We start from the raw sequence: 25,091 nt of genomic DNA on the forward strand, positions 1-25,091 counted from the left end.
GAAAGGAGCTTTTGCACATGTCTGATGCCCTGGCTTCTGCAGCTGACACCCTGCGGTCACGCCCCCTGGCTGTGGTGGCCAAGACAGCTTACATTCCCACAGTCCCACAGGACTGTAACAAATGACAAAGCAGTTCTTAACTGGGTATTCCCCAGGGCTCAGTCCAGAGGGAGGAGACGGAAAGGCCCACTTCCCGGTCTTTCCCTTAAAGAGGTCTATCTGCATTCTTTAAAAGCTGCTGCTTGAGGGTCTGGCTTCTCCTTTGGGACGCTTACTGTTCTTCGAAAACCCTCAACTACTGGGAGCCAGAAACAAGAAACAAACAACCCCCTCTCCCCTCGTGCCCCCAAACACAAAGAAGAAAGCTTGGTCACTCACACAGGTATGAAGGAATCAAGAGGTAGGGTTGGGAGGAAGGATAAGTTTCATTTCTTACACAAGACCACTCCCTCAAGACTGAGACAGGTGGCTGTTTATCTAACGCACAGAAACTAAAACAGATGGTCGAGAAGGATGAAGAAACAGGGGACTATGTTCCAAACAAAAAGATAAAACTCCAGCACAGACCTTAGTGAAACAGATAAGTCATTTACCTGGTAAGCAGTTCAAAATTATTGTCCTCACCGAGGTCAGGAGGGAAAAAAATGCATGAACAAAGTGAGAATTTCAACAAAGAGATAGAAAATACAAGTACCAAACAGAAATCACAGAATTGAAGCATTCAATAACTGAACTGAGAAATTCCACAGAGGGGTTTAATAGCAGAATAGATGAAGCAAAGGAAGGATCAGCAAACTCCAAGAGAGTGCAGTAGAATTTGTCCAAAGAGCAAAAACAAAAAAAAAAAAAGAAAAACAATGAAGACAGCTTAGTCTTACAGGACTTCAGCAAGGGCACCCACATTTGCATTGCAGAGATACCAGAAGAGAAGAGAGAAAGGGATAGAAAGATTATTCTGAGAAATAATGGCTGAAAACTTCTCTAAACTGGGAAAAGAAACAGATATCTACATCCAGGAATTCTAGAGTTCCAAAGAAGATGAATCCAAAGAGACTCATACTGAGACACATTATAATTAAAATGTCAAAAGTTAAAGACAAGGAGAAAAATCTTAAAAGCAGGAAAACAACTTGTTACATATAAGGGGACCTCCATAAGACCATCAGCAGATTTTTCAGGGGAAACTTTGCAGGCCAGAAGTGAGTAGCATGATGTATTTAAAGTGCTGAAAGAAAAATATTGCCAATCAAGAATACTCCACATGGCAAAACTGTCCTTCAGAAATGGAGAGATAAAGTGTTTTCCAGAACAGCAAAAGTTGAAGGAGTTCATTACCATTAGACCTACCTTACAAGAAATGTTAAATGGATTTCTTCAAGCTGCAATTAAAGGTGCCAATTACTATGAAAGAATAAATCTCACAGGTAAAGGTAAATGTATGGTTAAATTCAGAATACTCTAATGTTTTAATGGTAGTGGGTAAATTACTCAAAGTGAGGATAAAAGCTAAAAGACAAAAATGTCTTAAAAATAACTATAAACAACTTGTTAAGGGATACACAATATAATAAGATGTAAATTGTGATATCAAAAAGAAAATGGATTAGAGTAAAAATGTAGAGCTTTTGTATGCATTCAGACTTAGGTTGTTAGCTGAAAATATACTATTATAGATATACGATATTTTATATAAGCCTCATGGTAACCACAAAACAAAAATCCGTAATAGATACACAAAAGCTGAACAGAAAGGAATCTAAGCATACCACTACAGAAAATCATCAAATCACAAAGAGAGCACGAGAAGAAAGGAACAAAGGAATTATAGAACAGCCAGAAAACAATGAACAAAATGGTATTGTATATGTCCACCAGAGGGCAAGTATAAGACTGTTCAACTGTATTCATGACAGTTCAAATCTGGACTCAATACAAATGCCCATCCACACAATAGGTAAATAAATTGCAGTCTATGCATATAATAAATCACTACACCGCAATTAATAAGAAAGAACTACTGATCCGTAGAATGAGAATGTCCCCACCAGGAGAGCAATAACATCTGTGTGAAGGGTACTCGCTCTGGCCTCTCTCCATCTAATAGTTCTGAGGATGCAGAGAACGGTTCTCCCCTAGATGTGTGACACCAGCTCTCAGGAACCAAAAGACCTCTGATTTAGCCCAAACTTTTATAAAGTCTCTCACGAAAAAGGTTCTTCTAGCTTCTGAGAGAATTCTAACTTTGAGGACTCAACCTCCTCCAAGGTGCCAGGTGGGAAACAGATGTCAAATCATCCCCCTCCATTGACCTTAATCTTTCACAGTCACCCACTGGGGGCCATGGACTCCAGCTTCCAAACAACATCCTCTTTCTCTCAGTTAGGATTAGCTTTAGCTATAATTCTCATACACACACACACACTCAGCAATGGCCCTAGAAGCTCCAAGATCCCAGCTCTTTCCATCTTACTCCTCTGCCACATGGCCCAAAGTAGCTCTTCAAGCTCCAGCCATCACTTTTTCATTCCACCACCCAGAAGAGATAAGTGGGAGAGAAGGGAAACACCCCTTTTTTTCTAAGGCCATTTCCCAGCGGTCTCACAACAACTATGCTTATGTCTCATTGACCAAAATGTAGTCAACGTGGCCACACTTGGCTACAAGTGGAAGTTAGGAAAGGCAGTCATCTAGCTGCATGGCAATCTTCCCAGATTGACTCTGGATTCTTTCTACAAAGAAGAGAACTGATATCAGGGATCTCTGCTACTACCTCTAACCCAAAAATAATGTTTCCAAGCCTATCAGTAGATGCCAGCAATTGTTACTGCAGCTGCTTGTGTGTGTGTGTGTGTGTGTGTGTGTGTGTGTGTTTCCTCTTCTGGGGTGTGGGAGAAGAAAAATGGTTGTCTACCTTATCGATGTGTAAATCACAGTTCAGCTGGCTCAGATGCCTACTTACAGTAACTCCCCTACATACAAACGAGTTCCGTTCTGAGAGGGTGTTCATAAGTCCAATTTGTTTATAAGTCCAACAAAGTTAACCTAGGTACCCAACTAACACAATTGGCTATATAATACGGTACTGTGGTAGGTTTATAATACTTTTCACACAAATAATACATACATAAAAAACAAACAAAAAATAAAGAAAACACTTTTAATCTAACAGCACAGTACCTTGAAAAGTACAGTAGTACAGTACAACAGCTGATATACAGGGGCTAGCACGCACGTTTGCATCTTTGAAAGTTTGCAGCTTGAAGGTTCCTCTGTAGGGGACTTACTGTATACCTGGATTTGGCAAGACCATTAAAGAACCTTCTACTCAGTCACCATCCTGTGCTGTGCATGGTGACCACAAACTGTGTATGTCAAGGGCAATTGTTGCTGTGTTACTTATTACATATTTATTATTGTCATCCTCTAGTGTTAAATGTAAAGATGACTTGTACTTCTCTGTACTCTTGGCTCCAAAAGCTGAGAGCCTACTTGAGGATAAAGCTGTCGTCTCATCACGAAGAGGTCTGCAGGGCACCAACCTCATCTTGCTATCAGGTACCCACCTCTCCTCAGTGTTCTCATTTTATTACTTGTTCTGTTCTACAGGCATCATTGTAAGTTGCCGCAGAGTTTATTTGTAACAGACTGAAATGCACACACAACGAATGAAAACAAGTTATCACCATATGTCAAGTTTAAATATTTCACTAACAGACAAAATTAGAAAAGTCACGACTGCAGCGTCCCGCCAAAAGCATGAGTCATATCTGAAACGGGGTCCAGGAGAAACAGGTGGCCGGACGTTAGTGTCTGCAGAAGGGTTGCTGCTAGCAGGGCAGCTGGAAGGTGGCCGTAAGTCAGGCCAGCGCTTGGGTGTAGAGCCAGCAACTTACATGGTGCTTGGTACAGCTGCAGAGCAAGCGGGGCCAGACTGCGAAAGGCCTAGGAGCCCGTGAAGAGTGTGATTTTCACCTTAGAAAAGAGGAGTCACTGAAGGCTTTCCAGAGGGGAAGAGTGAGATCAGACTGTTCTGGCGAGGTGACACTAGCAGCAACGTGGGAAGGATTTGAAGCAGGGCAGCAGCACAGCGGTCCCCACAAGAGGAGGTCAAGGGCTCAGCAAAGTCCCTGCTACCAGAAGACAGGAGAAGTCAAAAGGCATCTCTTAAAAAAGGAACTGGAATAAAGGAAGCCCGCCAGCCAGCTGGATAACATATAGGGTAGGGTGTGCACGGACGAAGCTGAGGGAAGATGGAAGGGTGACGTCAAGCCTTTTAGCAGCAAACTGAGAGGATTCAGGGGAAAGAGTGGGGTGCTGGTGTTGGAGATACTTTCTGCTAAGAACATTTAAAATTCTTGTAGAATTTTTAGGCTCGGATGTCAAGAAAGCAGATTTTTTTTTTTTAATTTATTTTTGGTTGCGTTGGGTCTTCGTTGCTGCGTGTGGGCTTTCTCTAGTTGCGGCGAGCGGGGGCTTCTCTTCGTTGCGGTGCGCAGCCTTCTCATTGCGGTGGCTTCTCTTGTTGCGGAGCATGGGCTCTAGGCGCGCGGGCTCAGTAGTTGTGGCACAAAGGCTTCAGTAGTTGTGGCTCGCAGGCTCTAGAGCACAGGCTCAGTAGTTGTGGCGCACGGGCTTAGTTGCTCCGTGGCATGTGGGATCTTCCCGGACCAGGGCTCGAACCCGTGTCTCCTGCACTGGCAGGCGGATTCTTAACCACTGGGCTACCAGGGAAGTCCAAGAGAGCAGATTTTTAAAAAAATGTTTGTAGCTCGGGAGAAGTAATCTGTGGATTTGGGGGCCATTAGCAAAGAGTGGATGAGCCAAACCCACAGATGGAAACTCAAGGACGTCTGGGGAACTAGAGTGGTGGAGTGCGGAGAGGCATTTTCAGTAGGCAAAGGCTGATGACAGACAGGCTTAAAAAGGTTGGGTGAAGGACTGAGCATCTGACACGGGGACAATGGTCTGGGCGGAGGCCACAAAGAGGAGGAAGAGATGGCTTCAAAAGCACCTCCTCGGGTAAGAGAAGCACCAATGGGTATTTTGACAAATTGCAATAACTTAGGGTAAGTTCTGTAATAGAGGCACCTTCAAGGGAGTGTTGAAGGTCAAGGGGCGTTTACTACAGTCTGGGGGCTCTTTCAGCAGAAAGAAAACTTGAGCTAGGTCCGGATGGGTAAATTAGCGAGGAAGAACATTCCAGTAGAAACAATGGTGCTTACAAAAATGCTAAGATACCAAACAGCATGGCCGTTTTAAACCATGAAAGGGGTCTGTGGGAACGCAGCTTAGTTTAGAAGGCGGCAAGCAATGGTAAACATTGGCAGAAAGGCAGGTGGGGACCAGACTGGGAAGAGCTTTACAGGTGTCCTTAAGAGCACGTACCCCAAAGAGATGTAAGAAGTCTCAGCAGGATTGTTCCTAAACAACGAACGCAAACCTACTCAGAGTGGATTAGGTAAAAGTGAATTTATCATGAAGAATCAAGGAAACTGCATGAAGCCAGGTGCTGGAAGTCAGCTGGAAATCACAAGAGAGACAGTGGGCAGCTTGCCTTTTCTCCCCTTCTTTCAGGGCACATGAGCTGCGTGCAACCTGCACTCATATCTCTGCACGTTCATTTGTTCTTCTCCCAAAGCATCAACATGTGTGTTTGGGGTTTCCATGGCACCAATTATGACGGCAATTCCTCATGACTTCTATGCTCTAGTGTTTAGTCTTGTCTGGCTCATAATCTGTACCTGATGGTCTGTGACTTCATTACCTAGGATCCAACACTGGAGGCCGGAGAGAGGGCCTCCCTTGTACAAACCTGATTTTATAGATCTGTCTCACTTAGTCGTGCCTCTGGGGAGCACTGCCAAAGAAGGGGGCATGGAGTAGGAAAGCACCCCCCAGGTTTCTACATAGCGGCAGTGTGCTGGGGCTATTCAGCAAATCCTAGAGAAAAAACACGGCACATCTTCCTGGAGTGCAGATTTCCTCTTTAATTCATCAACTTTTTATTAATTATTTCTATAGCCTGATCAATGCCTAGCAAATAAAGTAAAAACACAAAGTCCTACCTCATTACAGCAAGGGGAGACAGATAATGCATACTGTGTCACATAGAAATAAATGCAATATAATATCAAGTGGAGTAAGGATGATTATATTAGGATCAGATTTGGCTGCAAATAACAAAAACCTAAAACAAGCTTAAACAAGTTAAAAGGCTTTTGTTGTTTCGTTTTTTTTTCTGCTTTCAAGTCTGGAGGTAATAAGTCCAATGCTGGTATGATGTTCCATAGTGTCAGGAATTCAAGTTATTTTCATGTGATTGTTGTGCCACGTGTGCCTGCCAACACGGCTGATGCTCCAGCCATTACATCCGATCTTACCCAGTAAGAAAGAAGAGTACACAACGCATCTTATACCCCGCATACACCACTTCCTTTTACATTTCATTGGCTAGTCAAACCATCTAGGTGGAAGAAAAGCTGGGAAACAGTCTTTATTTTAGGCAGCCATGTACCTAGATAAAAATTAGGGATCTACTTATTATAAAATGGGAGGTGGATATTGGGGAAAAACTCACAATGTCTGTTGCAAGGTAAACAAGTAATAACAAAAGGGCACACATGGTTAAGAGACAGTTTCTTTGATGACATTTAACCGAGACTGGCAAAGGGAGGACAAGCATGTCCATATACGGGGAGGAAAATTCCAGGTTCTGGGAAGGCCTGTCCTGCTCAATGCACAGTTAGAACAGCAAGAGGTCAGGATGGCTGACTCTTTAGAATGACCAGAGTAACTCATGGATCGACTGAAACCTGTTCCTTACTGCAGTGAAGAATGTCACCCAGATGGGAGAGGAGAGGGCATTTGTGGGTCTGGGGGGTCTGGGTTTGAGGAGGGCTCAGTCCTGACGGCCACTGCACAGCTGAAGCTGGGAGTCTGAGGCACAGCTGTGGTGCACACAGTGGGGAGGGTCTTCCTGGTGAGGCCTGGGGTCGGGGAAGCATCACAGGCAGGACTTAATTTGGATCTGACTCCGAGATGGGAGTGCAGTTGACCCTTGAACAACACAGGTTTGAACTGCAAGGGTCCACTTGTTCTTGGGCTTTTTTCAATGGTAAACACTACAGTAGTGGAGGAACCACCTTTACGTTATACCCGGATTTTTGATGGTGTGGAGCCCCAGAGCCCCTAGCCCCAAGTGGTTTAAGGTCAACTACCTCGAGCAGAGAATTAACAGAAAGATGGCCTTGGCTGCTGGTTTTGTTCACTCAGGTTGCTCTAACAAAGCTCCACAGACCGAGGGCTTGAACAACAGAAACTGTCCCTCAGTTCTGGGGGAGAGAAATCCAAAAGCAAGATGTTGGCAGGGTTGGTTCCCCCCGAGGGCTCTGAGAAAGGATCTGCCCCAGGCCTCTCTCCTTGGCTTGGAGACGGCCGTCTCCTGTGTTCCTTCCCATCATCTCCCCTTTGTGTGTCTGTGTCCCAATTTCCCCTTCTTGCAAGGACGCCAGTCATGCTGGATTAAAGCGCACCCTCAGGACCTCACTTTACCCCACCCACCACTTTTAAGAACTTATCTCCAAATACAGTCACATCCCGAGGTGGGGGGCGGCTAGGACTTCACCACATGGATTTTGAAGGGGACAAAGTTCACCCACAACAGCTTCTGTGCAGAAGATACAGTGACTGGGAAGGGGGAGGCGGTTCGAGGGTGGAAATAGGGAGGCTACGACATTCGCACAGGTGAGACGTGACAGCACCTGGACAAGGTGGAGAGAGGGGGTGGGTTCTGGGTGACTGTGACGGTCAAACTAATAGTTTACTGAGGGATTGGATGTGGGGTGGGGTAGAGCAGAGTCAAGAATGCCTGAGGATTTTAGCCACCGGTAGATTAGAACTGCTGCTTACTGAGCTCCTTCCTTCCTGCCTCAGGACCTTTGCACTTGTCTCCTCAGCCTGAAATGCTCTCATCTTCCTTTTGCTCATCATTCCAGCTTTAACTTAAATGTCCCCTCCGTACAGAGGCATTTCCTGACCTTATGATTTAAAGGAGCTACTTCACAACTCTCTCTCACACCTCCTTATTTCAACTCACTGCTTGCCCTTGTAACTGGATCCATCTCTCACTACTGACATTGAGCCAGGGACCTTATCTGCCTATATGACCAGGTCCTAGACCAGGGCCTGGTACATAACAAGCACTCAGTAACTGACTGAATGAGTGAGCAAATGAATGAATGACCCAGTGCCAATGGGTGTAGCTGGTGAGGAGCAGGGAAACAGAATAACCTCTAGGTTTCCAGCCTGGAGGACGGAGTAGATGAGAGATGAAACCCACCTCAGCCTGGCTTTAATAGAGGCTTCTTTGTTCGTTAACTAGAAGGCTGAGAGATGGGCTGTTGAATCAGATCAGCTGTGAAACACACCCTAAGGATTTCAAAGCCTTCATGTCCTATTTCTTAGCTCTGCCTTCAGGTTGAAGCTGACTTCCTGGCTGTAGAGTTCCAAGTTTCACCCCAATATTAATTCATCAGCCCAAAGAGAGGAAGGAACATTTCTGGTAATATCTTCGGCAGAATCAACAAGCTTCATTTCCAGAAACCACAATAACCTCCACTCGAGTCTCAGAAGCCCTAAGGGGGTTAGTTCATCCCTAAACACTTTTTTTGTGGAAACAGAAGTAGGGCTACTTTGATTGTCCTAGAGGAGTGGCTCAGGAACCCGTTATCTGTTTTTTATCTTGTTTTTTTAAACCCAGGTTATACTTACTGCTATTTACTATACTGGAAATTAAAGTGACAAGTTTAAAATATTTAGTAAGTCCTTTTAGAGAACAGTAAAGTCCACTGTATGTTAATATTTATGGAAAAAACTTCGAAACAAAGAATTTAGAAGAGCGGCATTGTTTTACATTTTTTGTTAAATCTCTTTAATGTCTGGCTTAATTGAATACAGCTGGATTCTCTGCATTCAATCTGCTGCCATGATTTTTTGGTTGAGGCATCTGAAGAAAATCCAGCCTCAATCAGATATGTGATTAGAAAAGGGAAAGAGTTTAATAGCCTTCAGACAATGTGAATATTATTTTGTATTATACTAAAACTCAGGAACTGGTAATTTCTTAAAGGTTGTTAGCAATGCGGAATTTGACATATCAAATTTTTGTACCCTATTAAAATCCATTGGTTTGTCTTGCACTTTGAAATAACCATTTACCCACACATGATTTTTAGAGTCCAAGTACTGATTTATAAAATATTGGTTCACTGAGTTATGCAGATATTCTAAATGTTGACATACAATACTGAAAGCACAATAATTAATATCACCACAGAACTAAAGAAGTCCAATTACTGAGAACATGTCAAGTTCATGAGAGCAAATCTAGGTTTTCCAAAATTCTAATGTTCATTGAAAAGCTCGAGTTTATTATCAGCAATACTATCAGTTGTTTTTCCTTGAAGTGACAGAGCCGGTTTGTTCATTTTTGATAAAATATCTGCCAGAATAACCATAGGTTATGTTATGCAAGTAAAATTATGTTCTATGAAAAAACTAGCTAGTTGAGCTCACAAATCAATGTTTTTCCTCTAGAGAACTACTGTACATTAATCAGGGTGCAAACATGCTTCACGCATACTTACCTTTTACTCACACATGTTAAAAGGATGTGTACTCAGGGCTTCCTTGGTGGCACAGTGGTTGAGAATCTGCCTGCCAATGCAGGGGACACAGGTTCGAGCCCTGGTCCGGGAAGATCCCACATGCCGCGGAGCAACTAGGCCCGTGAGCCACAACTACTGAGCCTGCGCGTCTGGAGCCTGTGCTCCGCAACAAGAGAGGCCACGACAGTGAGAGGCCCGCACCCCGCGATGAAGAGTGGCCCCCGCTCTCCGCAAATGCAGAAAGCCCTCGCACAGAAACGAAGACCCAACACAGCCAAAAATAAATAAATAAAAAATAAAAATAAAGGAATTCCTTTAAAAAAAAAAAAAAAAAAGGATGTGTACTCAAGGGTCAGGATTTAATAGATTTATGTTTATCGCTTTGTCAAGGGTATTCTTAAGTGAAATGAGTGGTTTTTCACCGAGAGCCCATGGCAATGAACGCATGGCCACCATGCACTTTGGTATCACTGCCTTGATGCCAAGGTGCCAGCAGGTTTACCCACCAACATTACTCCAAATTCAATGCAAATAATGTTTCAGTGTCATTGTGAATATACTTTTGACTTTGGACCACCTGAAAAGGTCTTCAGGAGCTTCAAGGGTTCAATGTCCAGACTTCAAAATGAAAACAAGAAAACCCACAAGAAACCACTGCCTTACATGGATCATGGCCTCTCCTGAGACAGTGGATGGAATCAACTTTCCCCAAAGCACATGAGTTCTGTTGGGGAGCGGTGGATATCTGATCCAAATGGAAATCTTAGGGCTCTCAAGAGGGGAACAGGGCAGGGCATGCACAAACATCCACTGACAGAAGCACGAGAAAATAACTAGAAAGTTATGTTTATTACAACCATAACCTCTAGGTGAGTAAGTCGGATTTGAGACAGCAGTAAGTGAGAACTTCATTTCATTCAATATTCAAAACAGTGTTTAAATCTTTTAGAACAAGAATGCCTTCTCGTTTTAGTTTTACAGATAAAAATAAATGAAAGCTCCAATGGAGGCTGAACAAATAGAGGCAGTACTGGGCTACATTCTAAGTCGTTAGTGAAGAGAAGGTATTCTTGTTCCCGAGTGTTCCATTCGTTCACACCGAGACAAGCTTCCCTTTGCTTCTACGTTCAGATAGCACCCTTCTGTTCCCACTTAACCGTAGTCAGTTTACAGTACAGCTGATCATGTTACAGCTTTCTTTAATTACATTCCACACCTGAGTTCAGGTAGGATCAATTTGGGTGTTCCAAGGCCCTCAGACACGCTAAGACCTCACAGCATTCAGGGTGAACGTTCGTGGTTATTCAGAGAGACACAAGTTTATTCAATTCTGCTGTCAGATTGCTCCGTGGAGACGCCAAGATCACATGAGACTCAATACTTTGTCTTAGTATCATGCCAAGTAAAATCTCCTCCACGTGAAATTTATAAAACGATTACCCTGCATTTTTTCTAGTATGTTTTTTACTTTTTGAAAAAATTGTTATTTATTTTTGGCTGTGTTGGGCCTTCGTTGCTGCGTGCAGGCTTTCTCTAATTGCGGCGAGCGGGGGCTACTCTTCGTTGCCGTGCGCGCGCTTCTCATTGCGGTGGCTTCTCTTGTTGCGGAGCACGGGCTCTAGGCGCGCAGGCTTCAGTAGTTGTGGCTCGCAGACTCTAGAGCGCAGGCTCAGTAGTTGTGGCGCACGGGCTTAGTTGCTCTGCGGCACGTGGGATCTTCCCGGACCAGGGCTCGAACCCGTGTCCCCTGCGTTGGCAGGCGGATTCTGAACCACTGCGCCACGGGGGAAGCCTGTTTTTCACTTTTCAGATGAATTTTAATGTTTAAACCCTCCCGTCTGGCCTTTATTTGGGTGTAGGTTGTCGAGTTTGTTTATATAACATTTTCCCCAAATGTACCGAGGTACTAGCATTTTTTGACTAATTCATTCTTTTCCCTCAGATTTTAAACGCCACTTTCATGAGACAATACAAAACACACAAACACAGCAGCACGTGTGTCTCTAGACTCTTCCTTCTGCCCCGCTGAGCCGTCCGCTTCCTCGCTAGCAAGACACTATTACTGTAGCGTTACGCTATGTGTCGGTACCCGCAGGAAAAATCCCTCCCTCCGTGCACCCGCTTCCTATCGTTGCTATCAAAAATCACCACCTACTTAGAAACTTAAATAAAACCAACGTATCTTACGGTTCTGAGGTCAGAAGCTCCAAGCAGGGGTCACTGGAGTCGGCACGGCACCGAGCAGGGCTGTGTCCTCCGGGGGCTCCGGGGACAGTCCGCACCCGCGTCCCTTCCAGGCTCCGGGGCCTGCCTTCCCTCCCCGGCCCGCTTCTCCATCTTGGAAGCCAGCGAGGGCGGCCGAGCCCCGCTCCCAGCACGCCGCTCTGAGCTCCGTAACTGCCCCCTCCCACTTTTAAGGCCCCTCGTGACTACATTGCGCCCACCTGGATGACCCAGGATTAGCTCCGTAAGGTCATGCGATTGGCAATCCTAAATCCAGCCGTGCCCTAAAGTCTCCTTTGCCAAGCAAATCAACGTATTCCCGGGTTCCAGAAATCACACGGATGTCTTCGGATGGCCATCACTCCGACTGCCATGCTCAGTCGTCCGCCTCTTCAAAAATTTGTGAGTTGTTTCCCTACATGAATTTTACGATGCGTTTGTCAAGTTCCCACTATATTCTTCTCCTTCGCACCTCCCCCTCTTCACGAAATAAACCTAGTTTTACTGAAAATGTACTAAAGTCATAGGGTGAGGTTGAATATCATGCATCCTGACAATGAATGATAAAAACCAAGTTTACATTTATCATGCTAGAAAGGCAATTACTTTTCTGTAGAGAAAATGCAAAATGGTTTTCACAATCAGAAGAAAGGTATATTTATCACTGATCTGTGATAGTTACATAATAAAAGTTATTTTTCTGAATATTTTATTTTTGTGGTATGTCAGCTTGTAAAAATTTATATACTTAAAAATTATTTCTCTCATTCTAAATAAATATCCATGTTCAAATCCAATTTTGTATTTGTAAACTTGTGTTCTTTTCCTTAAAGTGCTCTCCGCTGCACGGGCTGAGGAAGTTCTATGCCCCATAGAACCTGTTTCCACCCCTCATAGATGAAACCAAATTCCACCGGGTTACTCAAGCCTGAAGCTGGGGACGCATTCTTCACCCTCCCTCCCCCTCCTTATCACCAAGGTCAAGTAACTCCCGTGGACCCCACCTTCTAGTTATCTCCTGCAAAAGTCATCTCTTATTTTTCTCCTTTATTTTTATTTGCCTCTGTAATAAATTAATCCCACTGCCCCACCCCAGACCGCAAGGGTCATGACCTCAGGGCCTTTATCTGTTCTCTCTCTTTACCTCTGACACCCAGCATGAAGTGGGATGTGGAACACTGGATACATATTTGTTGACTTGAAACAATACAGGAAGTCCAGCTGAACTTCATCTAATCTTACTTCCCCTCCGCTGAGAAAACCACTGTCATCAGTTTTTAGACATTTGCATCTAGAACTATATTGTTTTATTTTTTACAGGAATGGGGTAATAGTGCATGTATTATCCAGCAACTTGCTTTTTTCACCTAACGTGCAGATCATCTGGGTACATTTGGGTCTACTTGTTTTTTCTTCTAACTGCTGCATAACATTTCTTGTGTCATCTTTGTGTATTCAGGTAACCACTCTGCTACTGACTGTTCATTTAAGTAGATTTCTTGATTCAAAAGTATCTGTCCATTTGATGTGCCTGAGAAGATTCGTGGAGTACAGACCCGCCTTGCATTTCACAAGCGTCCTGCCCACTTGCTCCCCAGCCCCCAATCTTACCACACTGTTCTGCAGTGAGGTGGGAAAGGTGTAATAACTTTAGGACACCAAAGGATAATTCGCCAATTTCTTTCAATTAAGGTACCATTAAGACAAGCATTTCCAATCCAACTTTACCTTTATTTACAATAATCAGATTTTATGATATACATTGATTAAATTGTATATTGCTAACAACAGTCATAGCTCAATCCAGAAGAAATTTTAACTCTTGGGACCCTGATGACATAGTCTGATCAATAAAAGACTTGGAAGCATAAAATATATTCCATTAAGATAAAATTATGTGGCAGAAGTGCAATGAAAATGTTTTCAAGGAGACCAAGGATCAATGTAAAACTCTAATTGGTAAAAATCTTTTTTAAATGGAGAATGGTGGTATTAAATCACTACGGTATTTATAACCCATGGGGTCCACTTAAAAGATTTCTGTAATTTTATTTTAACTATTTTTTAATTCTGTAATTAATTTTATTTTAAAATTTCATTTACAACTCATCAGAACTTATTTCTTTTTTAACTAATTAAACTTATGATAAAAATAATTTTAGGGCTTCCCTGGTGGCGCAGTGGTTGAGAATCTGCCTGCCAATGCAGGGGACACGGGTTCGAGCCCTGGTCCGGGAAGATCCCACATGCGGCAGAGCAACTGGGCCCGTGAGCCACAATTACTGAGCCTGCGCGTCTGGAGCCTGTGCTCCGCAACGAGAGAGGCCGCGACAGTGAGAGGCCCGCAAACCGCGATGAAGAGTGGCCCCCGCTCGCCGCAACTAGGGAAAGCCCTCACACAGAAACGAAGACCCAACACAGCCAAAAATAAATAAATAAATAAATAAAATTTACAAATAATAATAATAATAATTTTAGATATTAACTTACAAATGTGAGGGAAATACACAGCATACTTCTAGGGGGGCATCTGGATAAAAAAAGAGAAGAGCGCCTCATTACCATGCTGCACACAGGCCTCTGCAGCCTTGAGAACCTGTGGGCTCTCGGCTTCAGTCCTTCCGACTCGCTGTTCTCACTTGGAAGGCTCTCGTCTTCCTTCCCTTCTCTAGCTCTCACCTAACTCCACCCTCAAACTTCATCTCAAATCTCTCTCTACCTGAGAAGCCTTCTATGTGCCCCGACTAAATGAGATCTCCTCGGTATACGTCCCCATGGTATCCTGAATATCCCCCTTTACGTAAAGCTCACCCCAGACCTAAGTCCCTGCTAAATGCAATCAGTCTTCTCACTGTTATATCCCAGAGCCACTGTATGCAAGCTGGGTTAGACGCGCTCTTTACAAGGAACCGTTTCAGTAGAGAGGTGGAAAAGGAAGTCAGACTGCAAGGGGTTAAAAAATGTACACCGTAAGGAAGTAGAGGCAGAGGGTGTGGGCTGAGTACAGCTTAAGAGAGGGGAAGGCAGAAAGGAGGGTAAATCTGTGACCAGCAGGGACGGAGGAGGCTGAAGAGCACAGGGGGTAACCGAGTGTGTCGGGCTGGGTTTGGATATAAACAGGGGACAAGAGAGGCTCGCGTGCTCAGTGTCCCCACGTCAGAACCGGGCACAAAACTTTACAACCGGGTGACTAACAGTAATATGGGGGTAATTCACAGGAAGTCACATACTTACACATATCACAACATTTACTGACTGCATGTGTACAGACTGTAACATTAACACTGAACCAGCTTTATCTCTTCATACATTTTCCGAATTGTAGGGATGTCTGGTCTCAGTTATTTAAAGGAAGCGAAAGCAGCATCGGCTCTGCACAGTATCCGTACCCATGACTTTTCCCCTCCGGAATGAGTCTAGTTCTCACAGGGCATTACTTTCCACAGGAAGAGGGGAAACCGCGTTGAAAATCTTTTTAGTGTTCAATGCTTCCTGTCGGCAATATACCTGTCCAAATAATTGTTCCTTGAGCAATCTCTATTCACCTGGATTTGTCCCTCAAGGTCACCGTTTACCCATCACGTTACATGATGTCAATCATGTAGAGATAGGCAAATCGAGTAGCCACCGTCCTGGCCCTGATTAGAATTTTCCGCTAAAATGCCTTCCTGCATAAAGCTACACCACAGGCTTGCATTCAGGCAAAAAAAAAAAAAAGAATTTTTTTTTTTTTTTCACTTAAAGCATTCGGCAGTCTTCTGAAGTGCAACTATCCCTGGAAAGGATTACACAGTAAACCACACTCACTGTAGCCAAAGGGCAGGAGAAGGATTCAGAAGGCCTCAGAGTCTGTTTTTACATCAATAAAACGGCTGCCCTGAATTCCTAGATTTTTGTGAAGGTCATAGAAGTAGGTTGGTACTTTATCCCACATGTGCACTCAAGTACCTTCAAGAACTACTCAAAAACTGACGCTCATCCTAAACTACCAGAAAGAAGTTAAAGAGCCAGGCCTGGGGGAGTGAAGCAGGAGTGAATTTGATAAGGCCTGATAAAAGAAAAGTGTGTCAAGAACCTTGTAAAAAGGCTGTCCGGCTGTGCGTAAACTTGCAGTGATGGGAAGGCAGGGGCCTGACTCGGAAGCATGCTGGTGGGCGAGTGAAGGGCAGGAGAGGGGGTCCTGTGCGCCCGGCTGGGAGAAGAGGAGGAAGCCGGGAGGGCGGGGGGGTGAGAGCCACCTTGAAGAGGAAGGTGAGCCCGGCCCGATAACCCAGGGCTGACGCCCTGACGGCGCTTATCGCGCTGCTGTCACCGCGGGCCGTCCCACAGCAGGCCTGACAAGTCCCTGTTGCCTGCAGGACTCCTCTTAGCCGCCCGAAGCCACGGTCTGCAGCACCTGCGAGGCACCGCGGGTCACCAGCGCGCCTCACCGAAGGGGACATCTCGGCTTAAGGGCGCATCCCGGGGTCCAGGGGCCCTCAGGTGTGCAAGCAGGAGGTGGGGCGTTCCCTCAAGCCAATCTGCGCCCAGAGCTGGACCGAGGGGCACAAGGCCGCCCGGGCCCTTCCTCGGCTGACACCCACCTTCAACCAGCTCCGCCCGGAAGTCGCCGCTTCCCTTGTGGGGGGTGGGGGGGTGGGGGGCGGGGCAAGCTTTGGAGCATGCGCAGTAGCCAGAGCGGGCAGTCCACGCGTCCGGGCGGTAGTTGAGCGTCAACTGTCAGCAGCACTCGACCAATCGGGAGACGAGTTCTTGCCGCTGAGCCCCGCCCCCGGAGGGGGACTATGGTAACGAGCGGCCAATCAGGAGTCGCGTTGTTGGCGCGGAGCCCCGCCCCCGGCAGGGGCATAGGGTGACGGGCGAGGGTCATGGGGTGTGAGTGATCCTGAGCTCTCGAGCCCCCGAGGGCCGCAGCTTCCCCTTGCCCCGCGGCCGGGAGCAGCGCGCCGGGCCCCTCACTCGCCAGCCCGCCCACCGTCCAGCGGCGGCGCGGCCCATGCGGCTGGGGGCGGAGGCCGGATCCGGCGCGGGCTGGGCGTCTCAGGGGCGGCCGGCGGCCCGGCGAGGTGAGGGGGCGGCGGCGGGGCCCGGCTCAGCCCGGTGATTGGCCGCCGACTGAGGGCCGCCGGGCGGCCGGCGGCGGCGGGGCGGGGAAGAGCCGGCGGAGCCTTCCGCGTGCGGAGCCGGGAAGATGCTGCTGTCCCTGGTGCTCCACATGTACTCGATGTGCTGCGTGCTGCCGGCCGCCGTGCTCCTGGGCACGGCTCCCACCTACGTGCTGGCCTGGGGGGCCTGGCGGCTGCTCTCCGCCTTCCTGCCCTCGCGCTTCTACCAGGCGGTGGACGACCGGCTCTACTGCATCTATCAGAGCATGGTGCTCTTCTTCTTCGAGAACTACACCGGCGTGCAGGTGAGGCCCCGCCCGCCCTCCGGGCCCGCCCGCCGCACCTGCCGCTCCTCCCTGCGTCTGGGGTCCCGGGGGGTCGCAGGCGCATCTCCCAGCTGCCACCCACCCAGCGTCCGTCCTGCTAGTGTAGGCTCGCTCCGCCCTGGCGGGCAGATCCGGCCCCGGGAACACGTGCCATTACGCCGTCCTCCCACCGTGGGGGCAGTTTCACGTTCTCGCTTAGGGTTTGGCCAGGTGCTTCCTTGCGGGTACTCCAGGATTACTAGGTAGCTGCGGTAGCGCTGCTCTGCGGCCCCAAGTGGGATCCACCGCCCGGCCTCCCCCTCTCTCTTGCAACTGTCTGTCTTGGTGCTGGGAGAGGTAGGTGCAGATGAACGTTTAAATAGGACAAGCAGTTGACAGCTTCTGGCGCTTGGTCTAAGAAGATGGTAATGGTGGAACTCAACAGTGCGCTTTTAAAAGTCGGAGACCTTCTCTTGAAACAGATTGATGTTAGTGTTTGGGCGAGAAGTACAACTTTGTTTTGCATTCTTCCCCAGTACAAGTGAAAGCTGGGCAAGGGAATTAATCCATTTGTTACTGTAGAAGCCTTACCGGAGATAAAATTCTTGCCAACTTTGACTAGGCTTATATGTATGGCTAATCTTTTGTCTGCTTGCTTTCTGTTATTTTCTTTCTCTGTAGAGATTGGATTTGTAGATTAAATTTGTAAAACAAACAAAAGTAGAAGGCCCTTTTAACTCCATTTAATGATTTGAAGTCTCTTACACAGAAATAACAGTTGTGTTTTCCTTCTGTTCCCCAATTTGAAAAAAAAAAAAAAAAAGAGAGAGCTTAATTCTTGGTTTTCCTTATATTCAGTTAGTCCTCGTCTTTTCTTTTCTTGGTGGGGGTGGGTTGGAGTGAATGGGATGGCATCATTTTGTCTTTTTGTCTTTTTTTTTTTCCCCCTAGAGCAGCTGCTTTCACCCTTTTGTCCACCAGCTACTATTAAATTTGTAGTTGCATTGCTGTTGATTCCTGATGACTCTATGAGTTTCCCGTAGTTGGAGGTTTGGGGGAAGAGAACTAGAAGCCACGGACTGTGTTTAAATCAGTATCTATAAGTGTTTCCTAGGAAAGAAAGAAAGATCGCTTTTCCAGATACTGGTTTCCTGATCATTGACTTTTACAGTGGGCCACATTTAAAATTTTCACGAATTCAGACCAGTCATTTCCCCACTCTGTTCTTACCTCACCACGTTTGTCTAAATGTATGGTTTTATCATGGTGAGCATTTAATTTCACATCATATGACAACTGGCCTGGGCTAGGATACAGGATCAGAATATACGACAGTCATTTACCTCTTAGAAAAATAATTCTACCTATGTCAGGTTTTAAATTTTTCGTTAAAAGCATGTAATATGTCCCATGCAATGTAACATATACCATTGAAGTTATTTGTGTTTAGCAAGTTTCTTATTTTTAAAAAATGACTGTAAAATTTCACAGTATTTCTCAAATTGTATATCTTACCTTATATCTGTTCAGTATAGACCTCCAATTTGTTGTTTGAGTTCTGAGCACATGGTTTTTAAAAAGTCTAATCTGATGATGACCAGCGGACACTCAGTTCTAGGATTCCTAACAAACTTCATCAAGGGACCTGCGTGAAATGAAATTTTGAATTATGTTTGAGGACCATCAGACATCCTTTTATAAATACATGAAGCACCAGTATCCAGTGATAATCTTCTAAATGTCAGAATTCATTTTTCTTTGTTTATTAAAAAAAATTTTTTTTGTTGCTCTTTCCCGTCCTTCTACTGGAATACACCAAAAACTGATCATTGATATTTGCAGGCCAAAATATCCAGTGATATTTATTTCTAGGCATATGCAACATGCCTCCTCATTAACACCCTCCAAATATTTTAGTCACCATTTTCTTCCTGCTTAAATCAGTACTTTAAAATATATTTTACACTAATGGCTCTGTCTGCTAATCCCCACTTCCCCAAATGCTAACATGATACATTATAACAATCAAAAGTAAAATTTGATAAAAAATAAATTTAGTTTTTCAGCTGACCTGCTTCAAGTATAAATTAGTTCAAATAACACTGGGAGAATAACGTTTATATAATGTGTTCAGTTAGAATACCCTTAACTTCTCTAATAATTCATACGTTTACTTGAAAGATTGTTTCAATTTCCTCAGAAACCCTCAAGGCCTTCATGTCTAGAGGCCATTTATAACTAGTTCTTTCTTTTGGTAGCACTATGTCCTCAAAAATAGTCCTAAACTCTTAATGAGTTAAATTTGTATTCTGTATCTTGTTGTAAAAGCAGCTAAACTATTGTGTTTGAATGAAACATGTTTATTTAGAATCAGAGAAGGGACCTTACAAGTCCAACACCTTTTTTTCAAGTCTGGATTCTTTCTGCATTTCTGCTAAAATGTTGCCCAGATTCTTCTCAAATATCAGTAGTTCTAGATAGAATATAAATTGTTGCTTGTATCCTTAATTTTTTTTTCTCTGCTTATTTATTATCATTCATGTTGAAACCGTTAAAGACCTTCCTACAGTTTAACTGGGAGTAACAGAGCCAGGAAGATCTGGATGTGCTTCTGGGTTTGCTTAAGTAGAATGACACGAACCTTTAAGAGGAAATTAAACATTTCTCAATCAAATATGATTCCAGTCTAACACAATTTAAGTCTGGCCAGGGGACAGACTTATAAGAAAATCTTAGAGAAATGTAATTAGAACCTTGTTTTTATACTTTATATAAATGTAAATCCTGGGCTGTGAGCAAGACAGTTATTTTAGGTTGCATTTGTATAAGATTTTTTAAAAATACCTTATTTTTCTGTTATGAGTCACAGGTGCAATAAAATATTCAAACACTGCAAAAATATTTTGAGAAAGTTAAAAGTTCCCCTTACCTACACACACCTCGCCTAGGCCTGCAGCAGTTTGGTGTGTAACTTTGGATTTCTGCCAAGAGCTTTTATACACATGTATGAATTGTGGGAAGACTCCTTCTCCGTTAAATAAACTTCTTGGGTGGGTTTTATAGTAGCACGAAATATACCATAACCTATGGGGGCGCCTCTGTGCCATTGTTACGGAAAGCAAAAGAAAATATGACTCTCTCTACCCAGTTTACTTTCCCTCTTTCGTAAATTTGTCTAATTTTGTAGAACTGAAGACACTGAGAGTGGGCTCTTCTTCAATGGAATTATAAGTTAATTTTTCCTTTAATATTGTCTCATGTTATTATGGTTTTTTAAACAGAGGTTAGTATTAGTAGTTAGACAATCCAAAACTAAGTGGTAACGTCTCAGAGCCCGCCCTTTATTCATTCATCTGGTATTGGAGTGTACCCTGAATGCCAGGTCCTGGGCTGGACTGTATGGGATGGAATGAAGAAAAACACAGACAAGGTCCTGCCCTCGTGGATCTCACATTCCAGTGGGACACAAAAAATAAGAAGAAAGTTAAAAGGCACTGTACTCTGTGACTTTGTTAACCTAGTGGGTAGAGGTTGGGGGTTTGGGGAAACGTCCCTGAGCAAGTGGCATATGCGTTGAGCTCTGAAAAGGGCCAGTTTGGGAAGTATTGTAGTAATCTAGCTGAGAGATGATGGTCAGAGTTGTGGAAAGAGTGGGCATGGAGAGAATGGAAAGAATCCCAGAAGTATTTTAAGGTGGTTGATGGAGCTTTGTAATAGGATACGGAGTGGAAAGGAGAGGATGGAGTTAGCAACACACCTAGCATTTAGTGAGCGCTGACCGTGTGCCAGGTACTGTTGTCTTATGTGAGTCATTTCATCCTTACCAGATAGGCGCTGTTTTTCCCACTTTACAGATTAGAGAACTAAGGCACACGGAGTTCACGCTTGTAATGGTCAAGCCAGGATTTAGTCCAAGGCAGTCTAGCTTCAGGGTCCGTTTTCCAAAGATGCTTTGCTAGGTGGTGTGGTTATATTTGTTGAGAGGACAGCCCCGCTCTCAAGGTGTGCCTTCTAGGAGAAACACTGGCAAACAGTTAGAGTAGAGGATAATACTGCAAGGGGAGTTTTTGTGTTTACTAGCTTTGTGATACAAAGGGAATGTGACTGCTGGTTATTCAAGAAGGCCGTATCAATTGTTATGAACCACTGTGAGCTTCTACTTCAAGCAGGAGTAGCATGGTGTGTTAAGGGAAAAGAGGTTCTCAGCTGAGAACTGAATGAAGATGAAGACCCCTAAGCATGGCATTCAAGGCTGTCTGAATTCTGCCCTGGCCGGCTTTTGCATTCATTGGTTTCACTGTCGCCCAGCTACTGCTTCCTCACCAGTCCCTCCCCTAAATTACCAGTGCATTCTCCAGAATGTGCTTTTGGACTGCTCTTCTCTGTATACTTCCTTCCAGCTCGGGCAACTTTTCCTCATCTGTCATGATCTCACCCCATCTCCATGTCAGGATCACTTGTATGTAATATTAACATAGCATTAGCATATTTTAATGTAGATATTATCCCCTTTACAAGACTGTAGCCCCATGGAGGTGGCAATAAAGGGGAGAGTGACTTGACTTGATTGTTCCCTTTTAACGAAAGGGCAGAGCACTCTGCAGGGAATAGTGATCTGTGTTTCTGTGGAAATGTGGATGAGAATCTCACTTTTAAGGCGTGGGGGCTCTTGGATGGCCCTCTAGTTGACAAGTTTTGATCTAACAGGGTCAACAGGTGGAGTGAGTCAGTTTGCTTTCTTTACTTAATAGACAGGGGAGAAAACATGCACTCTACCCACAGAAGTAAGACTGAGAAAAGGTCAAAGACCTTATAAAAGAGGGGATTCTGGAACAGCTAGCAATGCAGAGAAGCCTTTGTTTACTTGTCAGTAAAAACCTGTACTTTTGGCAATGTTTAAAGATAAGCAATTCTGTAAGGTTTACTTTGTTTCCTCTGCTTCTTTGCATGGAGTAGCAGTGAGAACCCCAAGTAAGCAGGTGTTGCGTGGGGTTTAGAGGGCTGTGTGTGTGTGTGAGTGTAGGTGATAGTCGGAAGCAGAAGGAAGCGAGGCGGGTGGTACCTGGAAAGGGGAGTTACGTTAAGTGCTAACCACATGCGAGGCGCGAGCATTTCCATTGATAAATTAGTCTCTACTCTCAGCACACAATTTAGCAGTTAGAAAGAGGTCAGTTTTTGTTTTTTTAAATATTTATTTATTTGGTTGTGCCAGGTCTTAGTTGCGGCAGGTGGGTTCCTTTAGTTGTGGCTCGTGGGCTCCTTTAGTTGCGGCTCACGGGCTCCTTAGTTGTGGCACATGGGCTCCTTAGTTGCAGCATGCATGTGGGATCTAGTTCCCTAGCCAGGGATCGAACTCCAGCCCCCTGCATTGGGAGCGCTGAGTCTTAACCATTGCGCCACCAGGGAAGTACCCTTTTTTTTTTTTTTATTTAAATTGAAGGTATAATGAGATTTTACAAAATGACAAAATGAGCAAAGAGCTGAGGAAATACAGGAGTACTACAACTGGATGCAAGTGGTTGCTTAACTGAGGGGGGGGGTGTGAATACAAGGAAATGATTCTTCCACGTTAGCTGCGTTGCAATGAATGCCAGCTCTTCGTGTGCTTACATGTTGCTTTGCTCTCATTCTTACTTTGTATTTCTGTAGGAAAGTATTTTATGTCAGTTTTTAATTTTTTCTCGAGTTTCTTATCTCCTTGTGGTTAATGTTCAAAGTGAAAGAATTATATAAGCTTCTAATATATGGGAAGCCTCATTTGACATTTTTTATTTGGAATTTTTGCAGATAATAATTTTGTTGTAGTCAAAAGATTTTTGGATCTTGGGTGAGAAACCTGGGTGTAATTCCTAGTTCTTTGCTATTCTCTGTCAGCTTGAATAAATCAACTTTTCAACTCAGCATTCTCATTCTTAAATGGAATACTTATTGTCATGTTATTTTGTGAAGACTAAATGAGGTAATATGTGAAAGTGCTGAGCTCAGTGAAGATGCTCAGGAAAAACACACCCTGTAAATGAGGACAATACAGAGAGACAGATATGACGAATGTATAAAAGGAGGTTTGTGATTTTTAAGGTTCCATTTAAATGTTGCATAATAATTATTTTTGTGTACTGATTATTAGACAAATGACTATGTTTATATTTTAACATTGTTTCCGAGGGGTGTCATACTTTTCCTATTCAGAGAAAGGTTTCAAATTGGGCAGAAAAAGACCATAGTTTTGTGTGTATTACGGTAGAAGTCTTGTACTTGATCTTGAAATGATATATTTCATTGGCACAGAAATACATTTCAAAATCATTTCAAATAATTATAAACGTCATAGAGTGTAAATTATGTCTGCAGACTTATTTATGCTGCAGTTCTTTATGGCTGCATTTGTACATACTCAGAGACCTTTTTTTAAGGAAGAGAAATTAGATAGGTGTTTCTCCTATCCGTTCATCATGTAACACGATTTTGAGTAAACAGTCTGACTTTGTTGGACAATACTAATACTAAGAGCACCAGCTAACATTTTGGGGGACAGTTCCTGTGACCCAGGAGTTGTGGCAGGCAGCTTACATGGTCGCGATTATCTCACCACACCTGTGGTGAGTAGTTACCGTTATTACGTTCACTCTACAGGTAAGGGAAAATAGGCATGGGGAGGTGAGGTGCTTCTGCTGCAGTTCACATAGTTGCTAAGGGGATGGGCTAGTGCTCAGGTCCGAGGCTCAGTTTAAACCCAGTGTTTCTGCCCGGGCCCTTAGTGACTGGTGTGCTGTGCATAGAGGAGATAGAGCTGTCTGTAGCTGGGCCCGCAGATCAAACTGACAAGGCCAGATCCGCAGGAGAAGAGGCACACAGATTCACCGGGCGTTGATACTTTACACGTAGTTTAATATTTTACACGCTAGGGTTTTTACCGGCCCCTCTCAGAAAAGAAGGGCAAAGAGGCAGTTAGAGTCAGCCCAAGGCAGTAACCTGTGGAGGCACAGCTAGGTGCAGGAAAGGTGGGTTTGGGCTCCTAGGGTTGGTAAATTGTGGGAAGGTCCCTAGGAAATGTATGGTAGATAAGGACTGTTAAGTAAGGTTTGCTGACTCATCTCGGTGCTGTCTCTGATCTTCCTGGTCCTCTAGGAAGGAACAGCTTTACGAGTGTTTTTAATGTCACCTTTACGAAGGGAAGTTTAGGCCTCCTTTAGGCGGAAAAGGGGAGGGCAGAGAGCTGCGTGTGCTGCTTCTCAGTTGCCCTCAGCTCAAAATAATCCTCATGTCAAAGTGGCATGTTTTGGGGCGGCATGTTCTGATCCCCTTCTGCAGCATCATCTGCATCTAAGGACAGTGAAAGAAGTTTTTTTAAAAAATGACATTTCAGTGTGCATGTGGAAAGGAAATGAATTTTATTGAGATAAATGAAGATTTTTTTTTTTTTTCTTGAAGAGGAAGAATGCTGTACTTTATGTCCCCATGGCGGTGTTGGTTAGATAGTCCACTGTGTTAGACATGTGATTACTTTAGATTACCACCTCTTTTCAGGATACAAAAGAGGGAGTCTTCAAGTAGTTTATCAAATCATGGGAGCAAATTAAAAACAAGGTGAAGATGAGATCCAGGTGAGAGGACAGTGTCTACATCTAAATCCAAGTCTTCTGAAAGGCGCTTTGTGCAAGATAAACAAGCTTGTTTGACTAAAGCCGAATTGTAACTAGTGTGTCAGTCGCAATGAAGATAATCATTCAAAGAGCATTTTTACTGAATTAATAAAATGAAAGAGAGAACATTGTTATTTTTCTCTAGAGGGA

At 44.4% G+C, this 25,091-nt stretch overlaps 3 protein-coding genes across 5 annotated transcripts in view; 2 read left to right on the forward strand and 1 right to left on the reverse strand.

The window, feature by feature from the left end:
- Positions 1 to 13,078, forward strand: part of MCPH1 (microcephalin 1) — a 348,745-nt gene extending 335,667 nt beyond the window's left edge. For both annotated transcript variants that reach the window (XM_082444087.1, XM_082444098.1), the window contains one exon: positions 12,722 to 13,078. In XM_082444087.1, the coding sequence (XP_082300213.1) occupies positions 12,722 to 12,763 (42 nt within the window). In that variant the 3' untranslated portion in view covers positions 12,764 to 13,078. The remainder of the gene's footprint in view (positions 1 to 12,721) is intronic.
- The window catches only part of LOC309651401 (uncharacterized protein), a 142,855-nt gene extending 126,249 nt beyond the window's left edge, over positions 1 to 16,606 (reverse strand). Inside the window, exons 1-2 of the mRNA XM_082444147.1 lie at positions 16,472 to 16,606; positions 14,379 to 14,418 (exon numbers count right to left, since the gene is read on the reverse strand). The gene's annotated coding sequence lies outside the window, so the exon portion shown is untranslated. The remainder of the gene's footprint in view (positions 1 to 14,378; positions 14,419 to 16,471) is intronic.
- A 90-nt stretch (positions 16,607 to 16,696) lies between these two features.
- The window catches only part of AGPAT5 (1-acylglycerol-3-phosphate O-acyltransferase 5), a 61,886-nt gene continuing 53,491 nt past the window's right edge, over positions 16,697 to 25,091 (forward strand). The window contains exon 1 of one of the 2 annotated variants that reach the window (XM_082444114.1): positions 16,697 to 17,298. In XM_082444114.1, the coding sequence (XP_082300240.1) occupies positions 17,080 to 17,298 (219 nt within the window). In that variant the 5' untranslated portion in view covers positions 16,697 to 17,079. The remainder of the gene's footprint in view (positions 17,299 to 25,091) is intronic. The other variant, XM_082444113.1, reaches the window with a different exon arrangement.

The sequence above is a fragment of the Balaenoptera physalus genome (assembly GCF_965194825.1).
Source record: "Balaenoptera physalus genome assembly, chromosome: 21".
Lineage (NCBI taxonomy): Eukaryota > Metazoa > Chordata > Mammalia > Artiodactyla > Balaenopteridae > Balaenoptera > Balaenoptera physalus.